Raw genomic sequence first — 17,254 nt, forward strand, 5'->3', positions numbered from 1 at the left:
CATGTATTGGAAGACGCTGTTAGACATCGATCAACGTTCCTTAACCTGGTGTGAATGGTTCGTCACTGAGCAGCTCACCGCTACATGTCGAAAGCATGTCCAGCCGAACGGTCAACTCGGCCTGGTTTTGCGGACCGAGTTTGCCAAAGTGCTCTTATTCTCCAGACAGTGACGTGGGCCCTGCCGTGCGCTGCGCTGATTGTTCAGGCACGATCTACAGTACGTGGTCTGACCCAACGTGCGAATTAGACCAATGCAACAAAGCACTCACATGCAAGGAAAAGGTGTCTAGTCTTTATGGTAACAGCTCGGGCAAGCGGCTCTTGCACATCGCCGGGACACGGTTTTCACAATGAAATGTTTGCTAGCATTCTATGCGCTTCTGGAACAGGCTCCCGCAGCAAAACGCGCGTATGGCACATGTAGTTCATCACATGCCTCGATGATAAGCCCCGTAATCCATGCATATATACTGTCTGAGTTTGTCCTGCACCAATATTGCGGCGGTCGTCTGCCAGTCGCCCCAATCATTCCCACAACTGCGGCGGTTGATCGACGACTAGATATAAAGTTGTGGAAGAAGATGAGTAAGCATTGTAAGTGACATACTGAGCTAACGAGGCATAGTCTCCGTCACTTGTACGGACGTTTAAGTAGGCGACAACCTGCAATAGCATTGAGAGCAACCGTGCAAGACGATCATGATCGACGATTGAATCAACGGATCAACGTGATCACACGTGATCGCGATCGCCAAAACTTTCCAAGTTGAGGGAACAATTACATCCATAGCTTGCCCTTCCTGCTCATCTTCATCTTCGCGCTCATCCTCCTGCCATCGCGCCAGCAGGTGAGTGTACACGGTAAACACCCTTTTGCATTTTTATGACACTCGTATAATACAGAAGCGTCGAGCAAGACCAGTGGACAAGCGACGCGCTCCAAACTGCAAACCGGAGGTCGCCCTCGCGTCCAACACAGCATACTCAAGTCGAAATGGCTGCAAACGCGCAGGACTCCAGCACAGTTACCTCCAACCCATACTTTCCTCCCTCTGACGGCCGGTGTCTCGTCAACCAGCTTCTTCCGCCAGAGCTGCTCGCGCATATCTTCCTCCTCGGGACCGCGCAATATGATCCCCTCGAGGATGAAGACGAGTACGATGACGACGACGAAGATGACGAGGGACCTCTCTTTGAGGTCCTCGTATCACATGTCTGTCGTCTCTGGCGGGATATTGCCTTGAACACGCCCGCGCTCTGGACTAGAATCGACTTTGATGATGAGATCACACCATACGAAATGTCTCAGGTGTATCTTGAGCGGTCAAAAAACGCGCCTCTTGATATATCAATTGATATCACAAAAGACATGGCACTCGACGGCGCGGAGCAAGAATTGCGCATACATTCGGAAGAACTCGATGAGATGCTCGGCCTTGTCTTGCCTCATGTCCCGCATTGGCGCGCCATAGACATCTCTGTCTCTGAGTATTCTGTCATGCACAATGCCCTCATTCTGATGAGCCAATGCCCCGCCGCTCCCATGCTGGAAGTACTCCAACTCTATCATTACGAGGACCCGGATGAAGAATCTGAGACCTTCTCCCCAGCAGTCTTTAAGGAACAAAAATTTGTCCTGTTCTGCGGCAATGCGCCAAAATTACAGCATGTGGCGCTTTGGGGTGTGCATCTGAACTGGGCCGAGTCGCGCTTCCTCAGCGGATTAATAGATCTCGAACTTGCATATCACCCGAAGGACGTGCGTCCAAGCTTCAATGACTTTTCTCGCATACTCCGCAAGTCTCCAGGCATCGACACGCTAACGCTCTGTCAGTCAGGGCCAGCTGGTGGACCCGTCGACTGGCTCACCAGTATCATGGAGCAGCCTCCGGATGCCAAGGGGAAGGCGTCCAGCACGGTCCCCTCCGAGCCAATCGCCAGTATCACTCTGGACTCCCTCAAGAGCTTTGTCATTGCATACGTCGAGGCCGAGTATGCGACCGCGCTCGCAGAGCGCCTTGCGATGCCCAACGTAACGTCGCTGGCCATCGACTTTGACGAGGACGCCGACTTCAACGGCTTCCTCACCACAATCACACGCCCCTCGCCCGCCACGGACAAGTCGCTACTGGGTGGGCTCGAGGCGCTGAAGCTCTCGGGAATCCCGTGCACCGACACAGCGCTGATCGCCGATGCGTACGCAGCGATGACCAACCTGAAGTCGATTAACCTGAATTTCCACTTCCTGTCGGAGCCGTGGCACAAGCTCCTCGTGTATGGCCCCACTACGCCCGGGAGCAGCACAAAGCCGGCGGTGCTCCTGCCACGTCTCGAGGCAATGACGACCACGGGACTCGACGGCCGCCAGGTGCGCCATATCGTGGAGCGCCGGAAGGACGCCGGCTTGACGCTCAAGTACCTCTACATGAACGAAGAAGACGAGCTAGAGGAGGAGGACGAGAAGTGGCTCAAGGGGAATGTGGCCGAGTTCGAGTATTTTGAGGGGTCCGACGAGGAGGATGTCATCGAAATCGACATCGATGAGGGCGACGGATGGGAGGATGTAGATGACGATGAAGAAAGTGATGGAGAGGAGGGCGAAGGGGGCGTGGAGGACGAAGACGACCCTATGGAATGACCGACTTGTCTGTGAGAAAGCCGACTGCTCTCTATCTCGCGTGTACTTCAAGGGATCATACTCACGGAAACATTGTAGTCAGATTATGCTATACCGAATACATAAGGATTGCTACCTACCTGAACCAGACGCTATTACGAAACTTGCTCCAAAAAGGTTGACGAGATGGGCGCATTCTGCCATCAACCTTTGTTCATTACAAGTAGGCCAATTACAGCAGCGCTATCAGCAGTGGAATGGTAATGCCCCACCATACAGTCTATCCCCCAGCATCATTACTTCCGTAGAGGCCCTTTACTTCCGTGTCGCGAATGCTCACTCTATCCCCTAATCAAATTTTCCTCTAGTCATCAATCAATTGCCTCTTGTGAAAACGACTGTTGGTATGAAACAAACCCAAACAAAACTTGAGCTCGAGCATGGATCATGGTGCTCGTCTTCGTGACGCGTGGTGAACTACATGTGCCACACGCGCGTTCCACTACGGGATACTGTGCCAGAAATCATGGAGGGCATAGATTGCTAGGCCCACAGCGAATAATCGATGACAGATGTGGTGGAGATCGGCGTTCATTTTGACTTATCAGCACTTCCCGAGTGTGCTCTTTCTCGTATAATGAATCCAGCTTCAAGTTCTCCAAACCAACACACTGGGCCAAAGAAGGATGCCAATCCGATGTGTCGCTTGTGTCCGCTTTGACATAAAAATATGTGACCATCCTTGCCTGACATACAATAATGCTCTTGGATTCTTTTGGTATACCACAAATTGCTGACCTTGCTCCTGTTTAATGGTGGTGAGCCGCCCGCTTACTTTACCAAATGCGGAATTACACTCGATCCTTCTAGATCGAATGTGTTTACGAACCACGATTGCTCGCGACTTGTAACACGCTCAAAACAGTTCAGAATAGAGCCAATGTCATTGTACAGTGCGTGATGGAATATCAGACTACAATAAAGTTCGGACCCGTGAGTAGCCTGCACGGCGTCCGAATCATATTCACTGCCAATGTCTCATAGAAGCAGACTTGTGGAAAACTAAACAAAGACCCTGGGTATCGATTCCTGACCACAGCGGCTGTCCAGATACCCAGACCCAGACTAATTCAACACACCATCGCTCACATGCTTAGAAGTCGTGGATGATATCAAATATGCTCGCGTATGTACTACAGCATGCGTGTATGGTCAGCGGCTACTCGTCAGGAGCAGTAGCAATTGCTCTGCAAGTACGTATTATGATATACAGCCTGAGATCTTCTAGAGCATATGAGCATGAATCAGACAGACGTTATACTACAATATAATGTAACAACATGTGGGACTCTTCTTGGAATAGTACAGCCAGTGTCCTGAGTGACAGGAGTGTGAATGCAAGAATTGGGGAGATTGTAGACGTGATCACTGTTCGAGGGGACTAGCGAGACCTTTGCACTGTACTCGGGCGAGGCCGAGTACAACGTCGGGGACGCCGTCCTCTTCCTCGTCCCAATAGCTCGAAGAGCTCCTCCCCTTTCCCTTCGTAGAAGCAGGACGGTTCGCCGCATCCACAGAATACATGGGTCGGTGGGGGTTCGGCATGGACACAAGGACGGTGATCTCCACCTGGCTCGTCTGCGCCAGTGGATCATCTGCAGCATCCGAACCTGCGGATTGCGACATACTGAGCGACAACGGAGAGGTTGGGAGGGTGGATGATGCAGTCGCACGCCTGCGTGCGAAAGGGCGCTGCAGGACACCCAAAGCAGTCTGACGAAGTGTGGGTGTCAGCTGCGGCTCTGCAGGAACCGAGGGACTGTCGCTGTTCCCGGTCCTCGCGGTTGCAACGTTCAGAAGCCTAGCAGCGACAGGCTGGGCATGGCTTCAGCTGAGGACGCCAGCGCAATTAGAGACAACGAAGCCCACCATGACTTTTGCCCATTCCTCGCGGTGAGCAGGCAGCAGCGAGGCATCCCAAAGTCTTGGCTTCTCGAGTCTCTTTCGAGACCCCGGAGCGCCCGCAGTCGGGGTAAGAAGAATACCCGCAGCAAGGGCCTCCTCGACCCTCCGGCGGAAACGCCTCCGGAGAATGAACGACCGCAGGACGATCGCTGCGGAGACGAAGAGGAGGAGGAAGAGGGTGGCTAGAAACGTAAACCTGGTGGACGAGTCAGATTGGTATTGGGACGACATGCGGTGGTCAGCAGAGGAACGAATGTGGGAGAATGGCCGAGACTGGCCAGGGGGGAATGATGATGATACGCAATTACGCACAAATATAGCGACGAGGAAGGCGATGACGAGCCTGAACCTGAGTTCTCGCTGCCTAGAGTCTGGCTCGGCGTGCTAGAGGACACCGACGAAGCTTGCGTCGAGGTCGCCGATGACAGCGAGCTCGACATGGTGGGTTATCATTAGGGGGCGTGTTCGGCTTGCCCGCGGGGAGACATGATGTGAAAACATACCCCTTTAGGCAACTCCGCACTTCCTTGCGGCCTGGCCGTAGTTATTCAGCGGGAAACGTGCTTGGAGAATCATGGGCCAAAGTCATGTAGTTACGGGCCCATTGCATGGCAGCAAATATACACGCATGTCGACCGGTCTAGACAGAGGCGGGACATGCGGAGGGCAAGGGACTGCGCACCATTTCTTCCGCGCAGAACCGGAAATGAAGTACGCTCCCAACCTAAGTGCTCATTACGTGCTCTCCGAGAGAAGAGAGAAGAGCGCATTCAAATCGAACCTCGGACGCGCGACATCCGCATGGGCAAGATAACGCTATTGAAACTTCTCTTTCATTTCACTATTATGTGGTCGACTTGTACGAGTAATTACATGCGGTCGTCAGCAGTTTCATACGGATACGCAGGGCGCGGCAACAAGCTGGTGCGCAAATCGGAACAGACGGCCAGTCGAAACGGGCGAATAACGAGGGTGGGCGTCCGCCAGGCCCGCGCGCCCAGACACATCGACGGTGTGTCGTCGCCGCAGCGCGGCGCGGGCCCCTGCGGACATCGAAGGAACGCTGGAACGCTGAAACGTAGGTGCTGAGTATATGCACACAAGCAATGGCACTGTTATCGGGTCTCCTGGTGAGCCACGGCCGCGGCACCGCCACCGCCGTCCGCAAGGAAGCCCGGCTGCGCGTATAGGGCGCTGTAGACGTTGAGGTGGATCGACGCCAGTTTTGATAGCTTCTCCGCGAGATGCTGGATCTCGGGCATGAGCGGCTCGAGCCCGTTTGTCGTCCCTGGGTCAGCGTCGTCCGCTGCGCCCGATGCGTCGCCCTTCCGCAGCGCAGGAACGATGATCTGTACTGCCGCCGCGAGCACCTCATCACGGATCCGCCGGCGCATCAGCGCGCTTAGTGGAGAGTCGTCCCGCAGGTGGGACTCGGCCCAGCTCGCTGCGAGCTTGATCAGCTGTTCGTCCGGTGTGCGCGTGTGCGAGAGGCCTTGAGCAGACGAAGTCGAGCCCGATCGCGCGTCTGTCGCGCGCATAGTTATTTGCAGGACGACGTCGCTCATCTCTGAGCGCCATTTCGTCGACTCCGTGTCGGTCTTGTCTCCCGTCTCCTTAGACGCCCCCCGTGCGCCCTGGAAGCAGTGGCCGAGGTGTGCGGGCCCGATCTCCCAAATCTCCTTCTTGAGCTTCATGAGCTCGTCGACCTTCACGTACGCGCGGGCAATATCGCTCGGCGGGGATGATCCGGAAAACACAAGCTGTCGGTAGAGCATTAGGAGCATATACAGAGCGGTAAAATCTCCTGCGTCGGTGGTGAATGTAAGCAGGCGTGCGTGGTCAAGATAGAGTGTCTCTGGGTATCCTTGCAACAGCGTAGTGCGTGGCGTAGAGGGAAGGACGGTGGGGGAGGCGGCCGGGAACGAAGACGGAGGGTTGAACACCAAGTCCACGATCGCGCCCGTAACCGCGATTTGGACCTGCGTCCGCCGCGGCAGTTTTTCAAAGCTGCTGCTGCCTGCAGGAAGTGCGCATAGGCCGGACGACTCGACGCGTCGGACAATTTCGAGGTGCGCGGTCCGCAACCACTCGCGTGTTGTCTCAAGCGAGAGGTGACCGCCCTGCCGGCATTCCTGGAAGGTTTTGAGCTCATACTGCGCGGCAGACTGTATGAGATACGGTCGAAGCGTCTGAAGCTGATGGTTGGCGACGTCCTATCAAAGAACACGCGTCAGTACCAGCCATATCACTCACGCTGTCTGCGGGCAGTGTGAACTCACCAGCTTCATCAGCTCCATGATCTCGAAGCACAGTCGAATAGCACGGACGGCATCAACCTTGCTGCCATTGCCACCGGGGGCGCACGACTTGGCCAAGGAGACCATCTGGTCGACCGCATGGTCACGCATCGGCGCGCAGTGGCAGCGGATGATATCACCGATGGTCTGGAAAACACCTGACGGATCGAACAAACCGTGCTCCATCTCCTGCTGGATGAGGTCCGCATCGAGGACGGATCGCAGCAAGGCTACATGCGTGACGTTCTGCTGGAACTGGGGGTGTAGGGAAGTGGGCTGCATGTACAAGCCAGTGGACTTGGACATGACAGGCTGGATGATGGACACGAGCACCTCGAGAAGCTCGAGGAGGAGAGGGCGTATGCGTGAGGCTACGCGCACGGTGGTGCGGTTATCAGCCGTGCGCGCGTAGACCGCTCCGCCTGGCGGCATCTGGTGCGTTTGACATATGCATATGCGGTCGGATGGGCGTCCGTGGGCATCCACGGTGAAGCACGTACATCCGCATTCGAGCTCACGTATGATAGCAAGCCAATAATTGTCAGCAAGATCGCGTTTCCGGCGACTGGACGTGGGGCGGAACTGCAACCCAGAATCAAACAGTAAATCATGGCCTGAATGTACGTATGGAAGGATGAGAATGAGATGGGCGAGAACGCAAGAGGAAAGAAAAGAAAAAAGACGAACGAAGTTGGGGATTGCGGAGAATGGCTTCAAGATCTAATTCTTTCAACGTGTCCCGGTTGATCGGGGGTTGATGTGGGGGTATATGATGCGGGATAGGCTCGATCGGAGACACGGGCAGTGAAGAAACTGGACGAGGAGTGGAGGGAAGGCTGCTGTAGCGAAGCAAGGAGCCTCTGCTGGGGCCAGGCTCGGTTGCAGAGACGATACCGGTATCGCGCGTCTCACCAAGGCGCGCACGGCGCGAGTGCCTGCGCGGCGACGGTACGCTATGGCTGTAGAGCGCACGGCCTCTGCGTACACGCCTGGCAGCGGGCGAGCTGGGGGGTATATCTATACGCGGACGCTTTGGTCTTGACGGGCCCTCCTTCTGGGCGTCGGATAGGAAGGGGACTGCAGATGACGCAGGTGATGGCTGTGACCAGGAAGACACAATACCTTGCTCTGCGTCTGCAAGCAGCCAGGCCGGGGTCTGGGTATGGTCTGAAGTCTTGGACGGACATCGCGGGGTTGCAGAGGAATCAATTAGCATGGGTTCGCAGGTGGAGGAGGGGTCAGAGGACGAAGGGGCGTCCTGGACCTGGCAGTCGTCGCCGTCTGCCTTGCGCTTGCGACTGAGGGAGTGGACAGGGAGGGACTCATGGGCGAGGTCGTCCATGGAGGCGGAGGCGGGGCAAGCAGACGAAGATGAGGGAGAGGAAGAAGGATATGGGGGACCATATTTAGGGAAGGAGGGGGAACACATGGTGGCACGCCCCCCACGCTGCCAGGCGCTGCCATAAGCCCTCTGCACGCAATAAAACAGACGCTCTCCGCATTTTCTGCTTATTCTCTGTCCCACACACCGTCCCTCGACGGCCCCTGCACGTCCCCCTGCCGCATGGCATCAACACCCACACACCAGACCCACCAGCAACACCAGCGCAACCATCACCGGCCCCGTCGCATCCCGCACCCACAACGCCCTCGCCCCCGACCCCACCTCTCGCAGCAGCGACGCCCTCTTGTCAGCGGATCAGCTTCCACCAATCTCCGTTGCACCCGTTCGCACGCTAAGTCTGCACCATCGCCACGTTCTCGCTTTGCACGGGCGTTTTGCCTCGTCCGTCTCTGCCAGCTTCCCGTAGTACGTAACGCTGCCCTTTATCAGATCACTTCCGCAAAGTCTGTCCGAGCCATCGTTGTTGCGCCATCTGAATCTGCACCGCTCGCACACACCGCCGTCCATGTTTAAGCGTGTCCCGACAAGCCTCGCCAACAGAACAGTTGCCGTGCTACGCCACCGCCTGAGCTCATCACCGGCAGCGTTTGTCTCGCGAGTCGCGACCCCGCCGCGAGAAACTATAGCCACACACGATCAACGCTATGGCCGTCTGCGAGCCTCCTGCCACGAGGCTCTCGCAGCGCCTGCATCACGTCCGTGCGCTGGACCACCGTCTGCCCACAACGCTTCCAGCCGTCAGTCCCCCTCAGAGTGATCAGAAAGCGCATTTCCCGCGCTCCAAGTGCATGTCAGACCGAAGGTATGCTGACTGCGGGCCGGCACATAACTGCCCTTCTGTTCTTACTATAAAGTACGCGCGACATGCTGATCGATAGCGCTGCCGTACTGCCCCTTTGTGGAGTGAGCGGTCCTGTATGCACGGAGTCTCAGCTCAGTCAGCGATCTGCTAGGGCCTGCTCCGAGGCATCGAACGTAGCCCCGTCCCGTGCTTCCTCGGACCATGCCAAGCCCTGGCACGGTCCAAGTCGTTTCGCAGTTCTGCATCCGCCTTTCCAGACATGTCTGACCAGCGACTGACTCGATCATGCCATTGACCCAAACCTGATCCCATCCGTGCAGCTCCCCGCCCGGGGCACCTTCTCCTCGGCTTCATCACGTCCTCTCTACCCCCGTCTTCCCTCGTCTTTCGTACGGACACGCCGCTCCCACATACGCTTCCACACCCCTTTCTTTACCCATTTGAAAGGCGCATGCCGAGCTGCCCCGCTCGCCCCCTGCCAGCGCGGCCAAGGCCCTGTGCCCCCGCGGGCCCCATATGATAGACCGCGGGGCCAATACGGATGGCGGATAAGACCATCGCTCTGCGGAGCCTGCCAGCCTGGGTGGGCCGCCCGCGCAGGCTTATCTCAGCGCGGGCTGCAACAGGCGGCATGGCGTGCATGTACTGGGCTGCTCCTGCCTGAGACGGCACCCAGCATGCCTCGAGAGCCTCTCACGTCCGCAGGCGCCATGAAAGGCATCTGTGGGCCGCTGATTCTATCACGTCATGGGATATACAGATATATCTCCCTCTTGCTGCCCCGCATTGCCTGCACCGCGAACCTACGTGCGCCATTCAACCTTCCTGTAGAGGACTTAAAGGGGCTCCGAAGATCCCGCGACGTGTGCGAGCCCCAGTACACCTCGGACACAGTGTCCTGCTATCTCGCGGGACCAGGACCCTGGCGCAACGGGTGCGTTGAAGCAACAGATAAACCAGCTGTCGCTAGGCAATGAGGTCAGAACAATGTTTCCATCTCGTGTAGGTTTGACGTCACGAAATCGGATATTTCATTATGGCGACAAACATCCTTCTCACCCCGAACATGCCGCATCATCATGTGTGGTCATGAGATTGCATCGCGACAGCTATGCAGGTACAATGTATGCAGTGTAAAAAGGTCCTTCACTCATCGTCAATAAGCTTCTCGCCTGCCTTGCCGTTTGTCTGGACATCGTCCGTCGGCTTCTTCGCTTTGCGTCCATAGAATTCTGCGATGATCTTCGGATTGATACGGTTCAGCTGCTCCTTGGGGAAAATGCGCAGGAGACTCCACGCAAGGTCTAGCGACTCAAAGATGGTCCGCGACTCGTACGCCCCTTCGGACAACGTAAGTACAACGACTATTGGATAGAGGATAATGACTCCGTGATTAGGCGTACCTTGTCCCACGAATCCGCGTTCAAACTTGTCCAGGAATTCCAGCGCCAACTTGTCCTCCGGTGACAACGCCTCCTCGCCGACGACAGCCTTCATTGCCGCGGCGTCACGTCCGATGGCATACTTGGCGTACTGAAGATGACGCATGTCAATATCATTCAATAGCGGGTGTCTGTGTAACTTACCAGTTGATTTGAAACATCTCCGTGATCCTTCCGCGTGAGCTTCTCACCAATAGCACTCTTCATCAATCGTGACAACGAGGGGAGCACGTTGATTGGCGGGTAGATCTGCCTGTTATGCAACTGACGATCAACGAAGATTTGGCCCTCCGTGATGTAACCTGTCAAGTCAGGAATCGGGTGTGTGATATCTGGATAAACCAGAATCAACGAAGTTGGCCTTGAGACGATTTCCGTCTGACACTCACCATCGTTCGGCATTGTCAGAATGGGGATCTGAGTAATAGAGCCATTCCGACCCTGCACACGCCCTGCACGCTCGTAGATTGTGGAAAGGTCGGTGTACATATAACCTGGATATCCACGGCGACCTGGGACTTCTTCTCGCGCAGCGGAAACCTAGGACAACGTGCACAATATCCGATCAATTAGGCTCATTGAATAGAACACGAAGCAGTGCACACCTCTCGCAAAGCGTCCGCATATGACGACATGTCGGTCAAGATAACAAGGACGTGTTTTTCAAGCTGGTAAGCATAGTACTCCGCAGTCGTGAGCGCGAGACGAGGTGTGATGATTCGCTCGATCGTGGGGTCGTTGGCGAGGTTAAGGAATAGGGTGACACGATCTAGACTACCGTTCTCCTCGAAGTCTTGCTTGAAGAAACGCGCTGTCTCCATGTTCACACCCATAGCCGCGAAGACGACAGAGAAGTTATCCTCATGCCCATCATGCACGTCCTTCGTTGGTCGCTTGACGAGTCCGGCTTGTCGCACGATTTGTGCCGCAATCTGTAAGGCTGCATGCAGGACAGCGACACCACCGCATGTTCCAGGCACTTACTTCGTTATGGGGTAGACCAGCAGCCGAGAAGATCGGAATCTTCTGTCCACGCGCAATAGAGTTCATCGTGTCGATGGTGGAGATACCGGTCTGAATCATCTCCTCAGGGTATATGCGAGAATATGGGTTGATTGGAGAACCTACATCCATCCGTCAGGGTGCCATAGCATGAGAGAGTTTAGGGAACACACCGTTGATGTCCAGATAGTCCTCCGCAAACACTTTTGGACCCTGGTCTATAGGTAGACCTGAACCGTTGAATATCCGGCCCAACATGTCTTCCGCGACGGGCAATTTCATGCTGCTTCCGGTGAACTCGACGTGCGTGGCTTTCACATCAACTCCTGACGTTCCCTCGAACACCTGCACGATGGCCTTCTTGCCCTGTACCTCAAGCACCTGCCCACCGCGTTTCGTTCCATCTGGAAGCGTGAGCTGCACGATCTCGTTGTAGGAAGGGAACTGTGCCGCGGTAATGAGTCCGAATGACCATGGTGTGTGCATGCACACGTACCTTGACGTTATCAAGCACAACAAGAGGACTGGACCCACGTCAATAAGATATTATGCATGCGGTGTTAGCAACACACACCCATTGATTGCAGAAACAGTTCGGTAGTCTAATTGCACTGTTCAGCGTGTCTGGCTGTGTGAATGCAATCGTCCTTCTTACCCAGATGCGGCTGGACCGTGTACTCCCGCGTCACTGCAGCAGCATTGATAGCAGCGAGCTCCCCATCGCTCAATCGCGGGTCTGCAACCATACTCAAAGCAATTAGGGAGCACAGGAGTTACAGTACAAGTGAGAGCACGTCGACGAATTCAAGGTAGCGTTGCCGCGCAAGTCCACATATTCTGACGTCTTTATTCCCACGCTTATGGTGTTACAATTGTTGTAAACTACGTCATTAAATCGGTCCGGTCCGTCGTTTCGACTTACTGCTAGGTGCCAGTCTTGCTCATGCAACTGAGCCTGAAAGTAGCCGAGTACATATTTCTGTCGCGCTTTGTAGGGCGTGTGTATCGCTCGACGTCCTGGAATATTCAGCGTCAGGGGACAAGCGGTCGACAATGAGCGGAATACGAACCATTCTGTCTCCAAGAGGACCTCTTCGATACCGTCAGTTTCGAAGCCGAGGTATTTACTCTGGAGAACAAGATACAGATGTTCCGCTGTGTCTGCTCGGACCTGCGACGCATTATCGATTTACAGATTAATCCCGATCGTCTCAATTGAGACTTACCTTCGGATATTGGTGAGTCAGGAAGCTGGGCAATTGTGCTACGCATTCCGCCCGTAGTGGTTCCAATGGCAAGATGTTGACAACACTGAGTTATCATTCAACAGAGTGTCCTGGATAGAGCGAGTGGGAGGACAGACATTCGCATTGACATCATGATTCGTTGCAGATTTTTCAGCCGCGCGACATTCCTCGAGGCGATTCTGAGCAAACTTCTGAGGCTGGCATGTATGGAATAAGTAAACACGCAGGTTCAGCAACAAAGAAGACGCACCTGTCTAGACCGGAAGGCTGCTCGGGCAGCGGATCAAATGCATCAGCTTCCAGCAGAACATTAAACGTCTGCAGGATCGGCACGACAACGTTGTTTGCGCTGAGATTCTGCGCAGCCGGCGCAAGCAGGTCTTTCGCCAAGCCGCATAGGTCGTAGCGCGTTGACGGTGTGGCAACAAGTGGGAGGCTCTGCGCATATGTAACTAGACTTCGTGTCACAGGGCGTTGCTGTGGGTGCATCAGTTTCAGTGAGAGCCGCGCCTATCCGACCACGCACAGTGCTGTCTGTCTTCGTGCTCGCGCTCAGCACGAGACCGGCAAGGATGGCCTCACGGTATCTCTCGATTTCGAGCAGGCTGACAGCTTTTGGGAAAAGCGTCTCGCCGTCGTTCCAGCCTATTATCTCGCCCTCACTACGAAATGCGGTTAGAGACCATGAGGCCGCAGGAGAATCATCTGATACCTAAGGAACAGTTTCTTCATGTTCTCTGCGCCTTGTATTTGCCACTCTTCCGCATGGGTCACTTGAGGTAGCTGCAGCCGAAGCAGGCGCAAGAAGCACTCGCCAGCTTGCTGACGGACGTTGTCAAGTCTCTCTACACCTTGCTTCAGAATCCCACCGACGGCGTCGTGGTATCTTGACGCAGGAAAGTATTCCGGGAAATTCGGCAATTCTCTCGCGTGGCCAAACATGGTCTCAGCGAACGTCGTAAGGCCCTTCACACAAGCGATCCGAACCCAGGAACCAACGTCGCCTCGTTCATCGGATGTATAATCGGTAAGTCCGTCAAGAAGGGCATCCTGCAACGCACAGACCGTTGGCGTGGCCAAATCTAGCGAGTCATCAGAGTACATCATGGGAATCTGATCGAACGTCGTACGTGTAGGCAGCCTCGAGGCCACGTTGGCTAGAATTTGGGGCATTGATGCAAAAGCGTTACGTCTGGCTTCTACAGTCATGCTTCCAACAGGAACCTGAGATCTTGGTCAAAGCGGCGCCATGAGCATGACCCGAAGCGAGATCTCACAGATCGATCCACTGAGCTGAGAAGACAGCGGACTGCTTCTGCGAGTCCATTGGGATGTAAGTTGTAATCAAGGACTCCGAGCACTCTGCAAAGGCTCTGCTGCATCGACGGGGAGCCTCCGCTGAACTCTCGGATCAATCTTGACCGCGGTCAGTAGGTGCATTGGTATGCGTTCCGAAGACTCACCTGCTGACAACAGCAGAGCAGTCAACAAGCTTGCTCACGGCAGCCATGGCCGTTGCTGCAGCCTCCTGAACTATCGTGCTCCTACTCTTCAAACCAATGTCGACGATTTTGCGCCAGTGGGGGACGGATGTCTTTTCAAGATCGATTTCTGAAGCAGAAATGCTGCTCGCAATCAAGCTACATGCTGCGGCAGTCACCAGTTCATGTCTCGGAGATTCTATGATGTTGAGCGGGACTTGCGACAGGGATGCGAAGATCTAAGCTCGTGAGCTCATGCAGACTGACGTTAAAATGCGTGCCCACCTTGCGACACTCTAACTCGAAACTTCGTTCCGCTTCGCGATATGCAGAGGATATCTCCGTGAGCGCCAGAAGTGAGCCGTGTATGTCGCTGGTATCAGGACCCATGGCGAACAAGGACTGGTGCGCATACGTCAGATTAGACAACTTAAGCATTATAACCATGCTCACCGCTCTTTCTGCAGCTTTGGGGCCCAAAGCTGGGAGTTCAAGTTCGCAAATGGCTCGCAGGGATTGTGCTCCAAGTAGTCGCATTGCTGGGTCCCAATGTCGAATAGTGATGGTCAATAGATGGTCGATTAAAAACGGCCTGTACGCTTCATGTCTGCGCATACATTAACTGAGAAAGGTTGATGCAAGTCAAACAACAACACTCACTCTGCAACCTCACGCGCAGCAACGAGGAACGCATGCCGGCGTATCCCAACTGCATAAAAATCGGTCTTCCGCAGGACATCAATCCCATGAGCAAACAGGCTCTATGTATGACCAGAATCAACCGAGGACTTGAGGTATTCAGACAGTGGGACTGACCGTTCTCCCAACATACTCTTGGAAGGTAGCGCTTGCAGCCCGGCGGATGTGTATCTCCCTATCAAACAGAGATACTGCGACCAACCGTCGAGACAGGTTTTCTGCGTGCGGCGCCAGCGCTGAGGTACGCTGTGCTCTCGCAAGCGACCAAAGCACATAGCAGGCTGCATCCCGGACACTCGAGCCGATGGAATGCGCGCCCTTTCGGATGTCGAAGTACAAGGCCTGCGTATCCAAGAGATGAGCACTGACGCTCTGGTTGACTCCATTTTATCAAGCGTACCTTGCAGAGCCAGCCAATCAGGTCAGGCAACTTCTCGTCTGCGATGAGACCCCTCCTGGCTATCTCGGCACATGCGAGGCAGGCGCCATGCCAGGTCCCTTCTGCAATGGATGGCATGTCATATATGCTAGCAGCTGCGATAGAATGTATAGAGAAGAGCCCGATCACTGTATCCACTACTTGTTCAATGAACTCAGCAGGGAGACGCTCAGATATGCGTGCAGCACCCTTAGCAGCTGACCATCGCACTATCGTATCCTGATGATGCGTGCTGAGTAATAGAGACCGAATGGCACTCGTGTGGTTGTACCTTATCCTGCAATGCTTTAAAAAGCTCCTCCAGTATGCTTTCGACTTCTTCTGGGACGTCAATTTCCTCCTCAGCGGAATGTTCTTTGTTGGAATCTACCTCGTGATGCGCAGTCAAGGCTCGACCTATTGCGTGATGAGCGACGGAGAACGATACAATTACTAGTCTACTGACCTCTGGTGCGTGCAGCGCTGAATGTGGCAGGGAGCAATCGCAAAGCGATCCGGGAGATGAGCTTTGTGCGCAATTTACGAATAAGGCTATTTCCCATGAGGCTCTGGCTTTCTTGTACGGCGTTGACGACCTCAAGCAACGTGGCTACATGCGTAGATACTTGCTCAGCAGACCCAGCTTTTGCAATCTCACACAAGACTTGCAGGATACCAATCGCCTGCCTGAATTTAGCGTTTGCGAATATCGACATGATGAGGACTCACAGGAAATGGATCGGTTGGAGATTTCATGAATGACGTAGCCCATTCGAGGAACGCGGGGAAGTTCACGCACGTATCCTTTCTACACAAATCAGCATGAAGCTGCGGGAACTGGGCCTGAATTGCCTACCTACCTCATGTAGAATCTCGCAAGCAGAATTGATGCACCTTCGCGTTCTAATCCTGCCTTGGCCAAATATGATTTGCCTAGAGCCTCCATCATAATAGCGGTCTGTCCGAGTTGGTCGCGGTCGTCAAATTGTTCCAAGTCAAATGGTATCATGCAGATGAGGGAGAGCCATAGGAGCACAACATATCTCAAAGACCACTGGGCGGGGTCCTGAGACGGGCTCCGTGGCGACGAGATGTACTCTAGCACGATGGAAAGGTCTGCGATCTCGTGAGGGAAGAACTTTGCTGAGGGCGACGAAGTAAGTCCACATCTTCATAGCAGACATTCTGCACTGACTGATCGTCTTGTATCCTCGGAACTTGATATAAGTGTACAATAGCTGCGCGACGCGGCTCACACGAGTGCCCTTCACGTCCGTCGACTGATCCTCTATCAGCGCTCTAGCATGACGCTTCAAAGCCTCAACGACCGGTGTGACAAGTTGTTCCAGGAACGGATCCAAGAGATATGCTTGTTCTTGGTATTCGTTGAGCTTGGGAGGCGTTTGAGATGAACGCGCTCATGAGGCGTTAAGGTACTCACAGTACCAATTAGCTTATTCAGAAGAAGTGACTCCTCTCTATCAGCTACTGCTCCAGGCTCCTCCAAAATGTCAGACGACAACAGCGTCCGTTGAGTGTCCAGAAACTCTTGGTAATTATCAAACGTCGCGAAGAGACGGTCCTCGGAGGAATCCACGTCCTCCATGGTGATGGTTTCAGCTTCAAATATCTCAGTGAAACTCTCGACAACTGTTGACTCAGAGCGGAATGACATTAGTTGGCGGGGGTTGGAAGCTCGGAGGGATTTGCGATCAATCACACCGACTTACGATCGTGTCGCGCTGTGACGTCACGCGTCTATGCAATGATCTTCGTCACGCTGATGTCCTGCGTCGGGTGCCACCATCTGCATTGCACTGTGACTGTCATATAAATAGCTGAGTTGGCTTGGAACTTGATCAATGCTATGAGAAGCC

The 17,254-nt window shown here is 54.5% G+C and overlaps 5 protein-coding genes across 5 annotated transcripts; 1 reads left to right on the plus strand and 4 right to left on the minus strand.

Moving 5' to 3' along the window:
* Positions 1–996: 996 nt before the first annotated feature.
* Positions 997–2,640, plus strand: POSPLADRAFT_1035362 (hypothetical protein; the record flags this gene model as incomplete). The annotated part of the gene is made up of 1 exon (XM_024477076.1): positions 997–2,640. The coding sequence occupies one exon, from the start codon at positions 997–999 to the stop codon at positions 2,638–2,640; it is 1,644 nt and encodes a 547-aa protein (XP_024336628.1).
* Positions 2,641–3,845: 1,205 nt separating this feature from the next.
* On the minus strand, positions 3,846–5,024 carry POSPLADRAFT_1075346 (hypothetical protein; the record flags this gene model as incomplete). The annotated part of the gene is made up of 3 exons (XM_024482803.1): positions 3,846–4,494; positions 4,549–4,780; positions 4,897–5,024. The coding sequence occupies 3 exons, from the start codon at positions 5,022–5,024 to the stop codon at positions 4,045–4,047; spliced, it is 810 nt and encodes a 269-aa protein (XP_024336629.1). The 3' UTR covers positions 3,846–4,044.
* Positions 5,025–5,750: 726 nt separating this feature from the next.
* POSPLADRAFT_1092821 (hypothetical protein) lies at positions 5,751–8,028 on the minus strand (the record flags this gene model as incomplete). Its single annotated transcript, XM_024483102.1, has 3 exons — positions 5,751–6,797; positions 6,864–7,495; positions 7,569–8,028. Coding segments are annotated over 3 exons (2,139 nt in total), but the record flags the coding sequence as incomplete, so codon positions are not given.
* Positions 8,029–10,098: 2,070 nt separating this feature from the next.
* POSPLADRAFT_1066949 (hypothetical protein) lies at positions 10,099–12,309 on the minus strand. The gene is made up of 10 exons (XM_024482123.1): positions 12,188–12,309; positions 12,107–12,134; positions 12,029–12,056; positions 11,706–11,976; positions 11,515–11,654; positions 11,136–11,462; positions 10,920–11,070; positions 10,675–10,862; positions 10,492–10,621; positions 10,099–10,428 (listed from the first exon to the last, which is right to left on the minus strand). Exons 1-10 carry the CDS (start codon positions 12,276–12,278, stop codon positions 10,235–10,237), a joined length of 1,548 nt encoding a protein of 515 aa, XP_024336631.1. The 5' UTR covers positions 12,279–12,309; the 3' UTR covers positions 10,099–10,234.
* POSPLADRAFT_1149377 (hypothetical protein) lies at positions 12,290–16,983 on the minus strand (the record flags this gene model as incomplete). Its single annotated transcript, XM_024486295.1, has 18 exons — positions 12,290–12,703; positions 12,759–12,843; positions 12,896–12,976; positions 13,030–13,256; positions 13,306–13,441; positions 13,501–13,829; positions 14,254–14,499; positions 14,546–14,662; positions 14,714–14,867; positions 14,921–15,021; positions 15,077–15,301; positions 15,360–15,617; positions 15,670–15,794; positions 15,844–16,060; positions 16,107–16,185; positions 16,238–16,546; positions 16,596–16,768; positions 16,819–16,983. 18 exons carry the CDS (start codon positions 16,981–16,983, stop codon positions 12,290–12,292), a joined length of 3,441 nt encoding a protein of 1,146 aa, XP_024336632.1.
* Between the last annotated feature and the right edge of the window lie 271 nt (positions 16,984–17,254).

This window comes from Postia placenta (assembly GCF_002117355.1).
Source record: "Postia placenta MAD-698-R-SB12 unplaced genomic scaffold POSPLAscaffold_11, whole genome shotgun sequence".
Classification (NCBI taxonomy): Eukaryota; Fungi; Basidiomycota; class Agaricomycetes; order Polyporales; family Adustoporiaceae; genus Rhodonia; species Rhodonia placenta.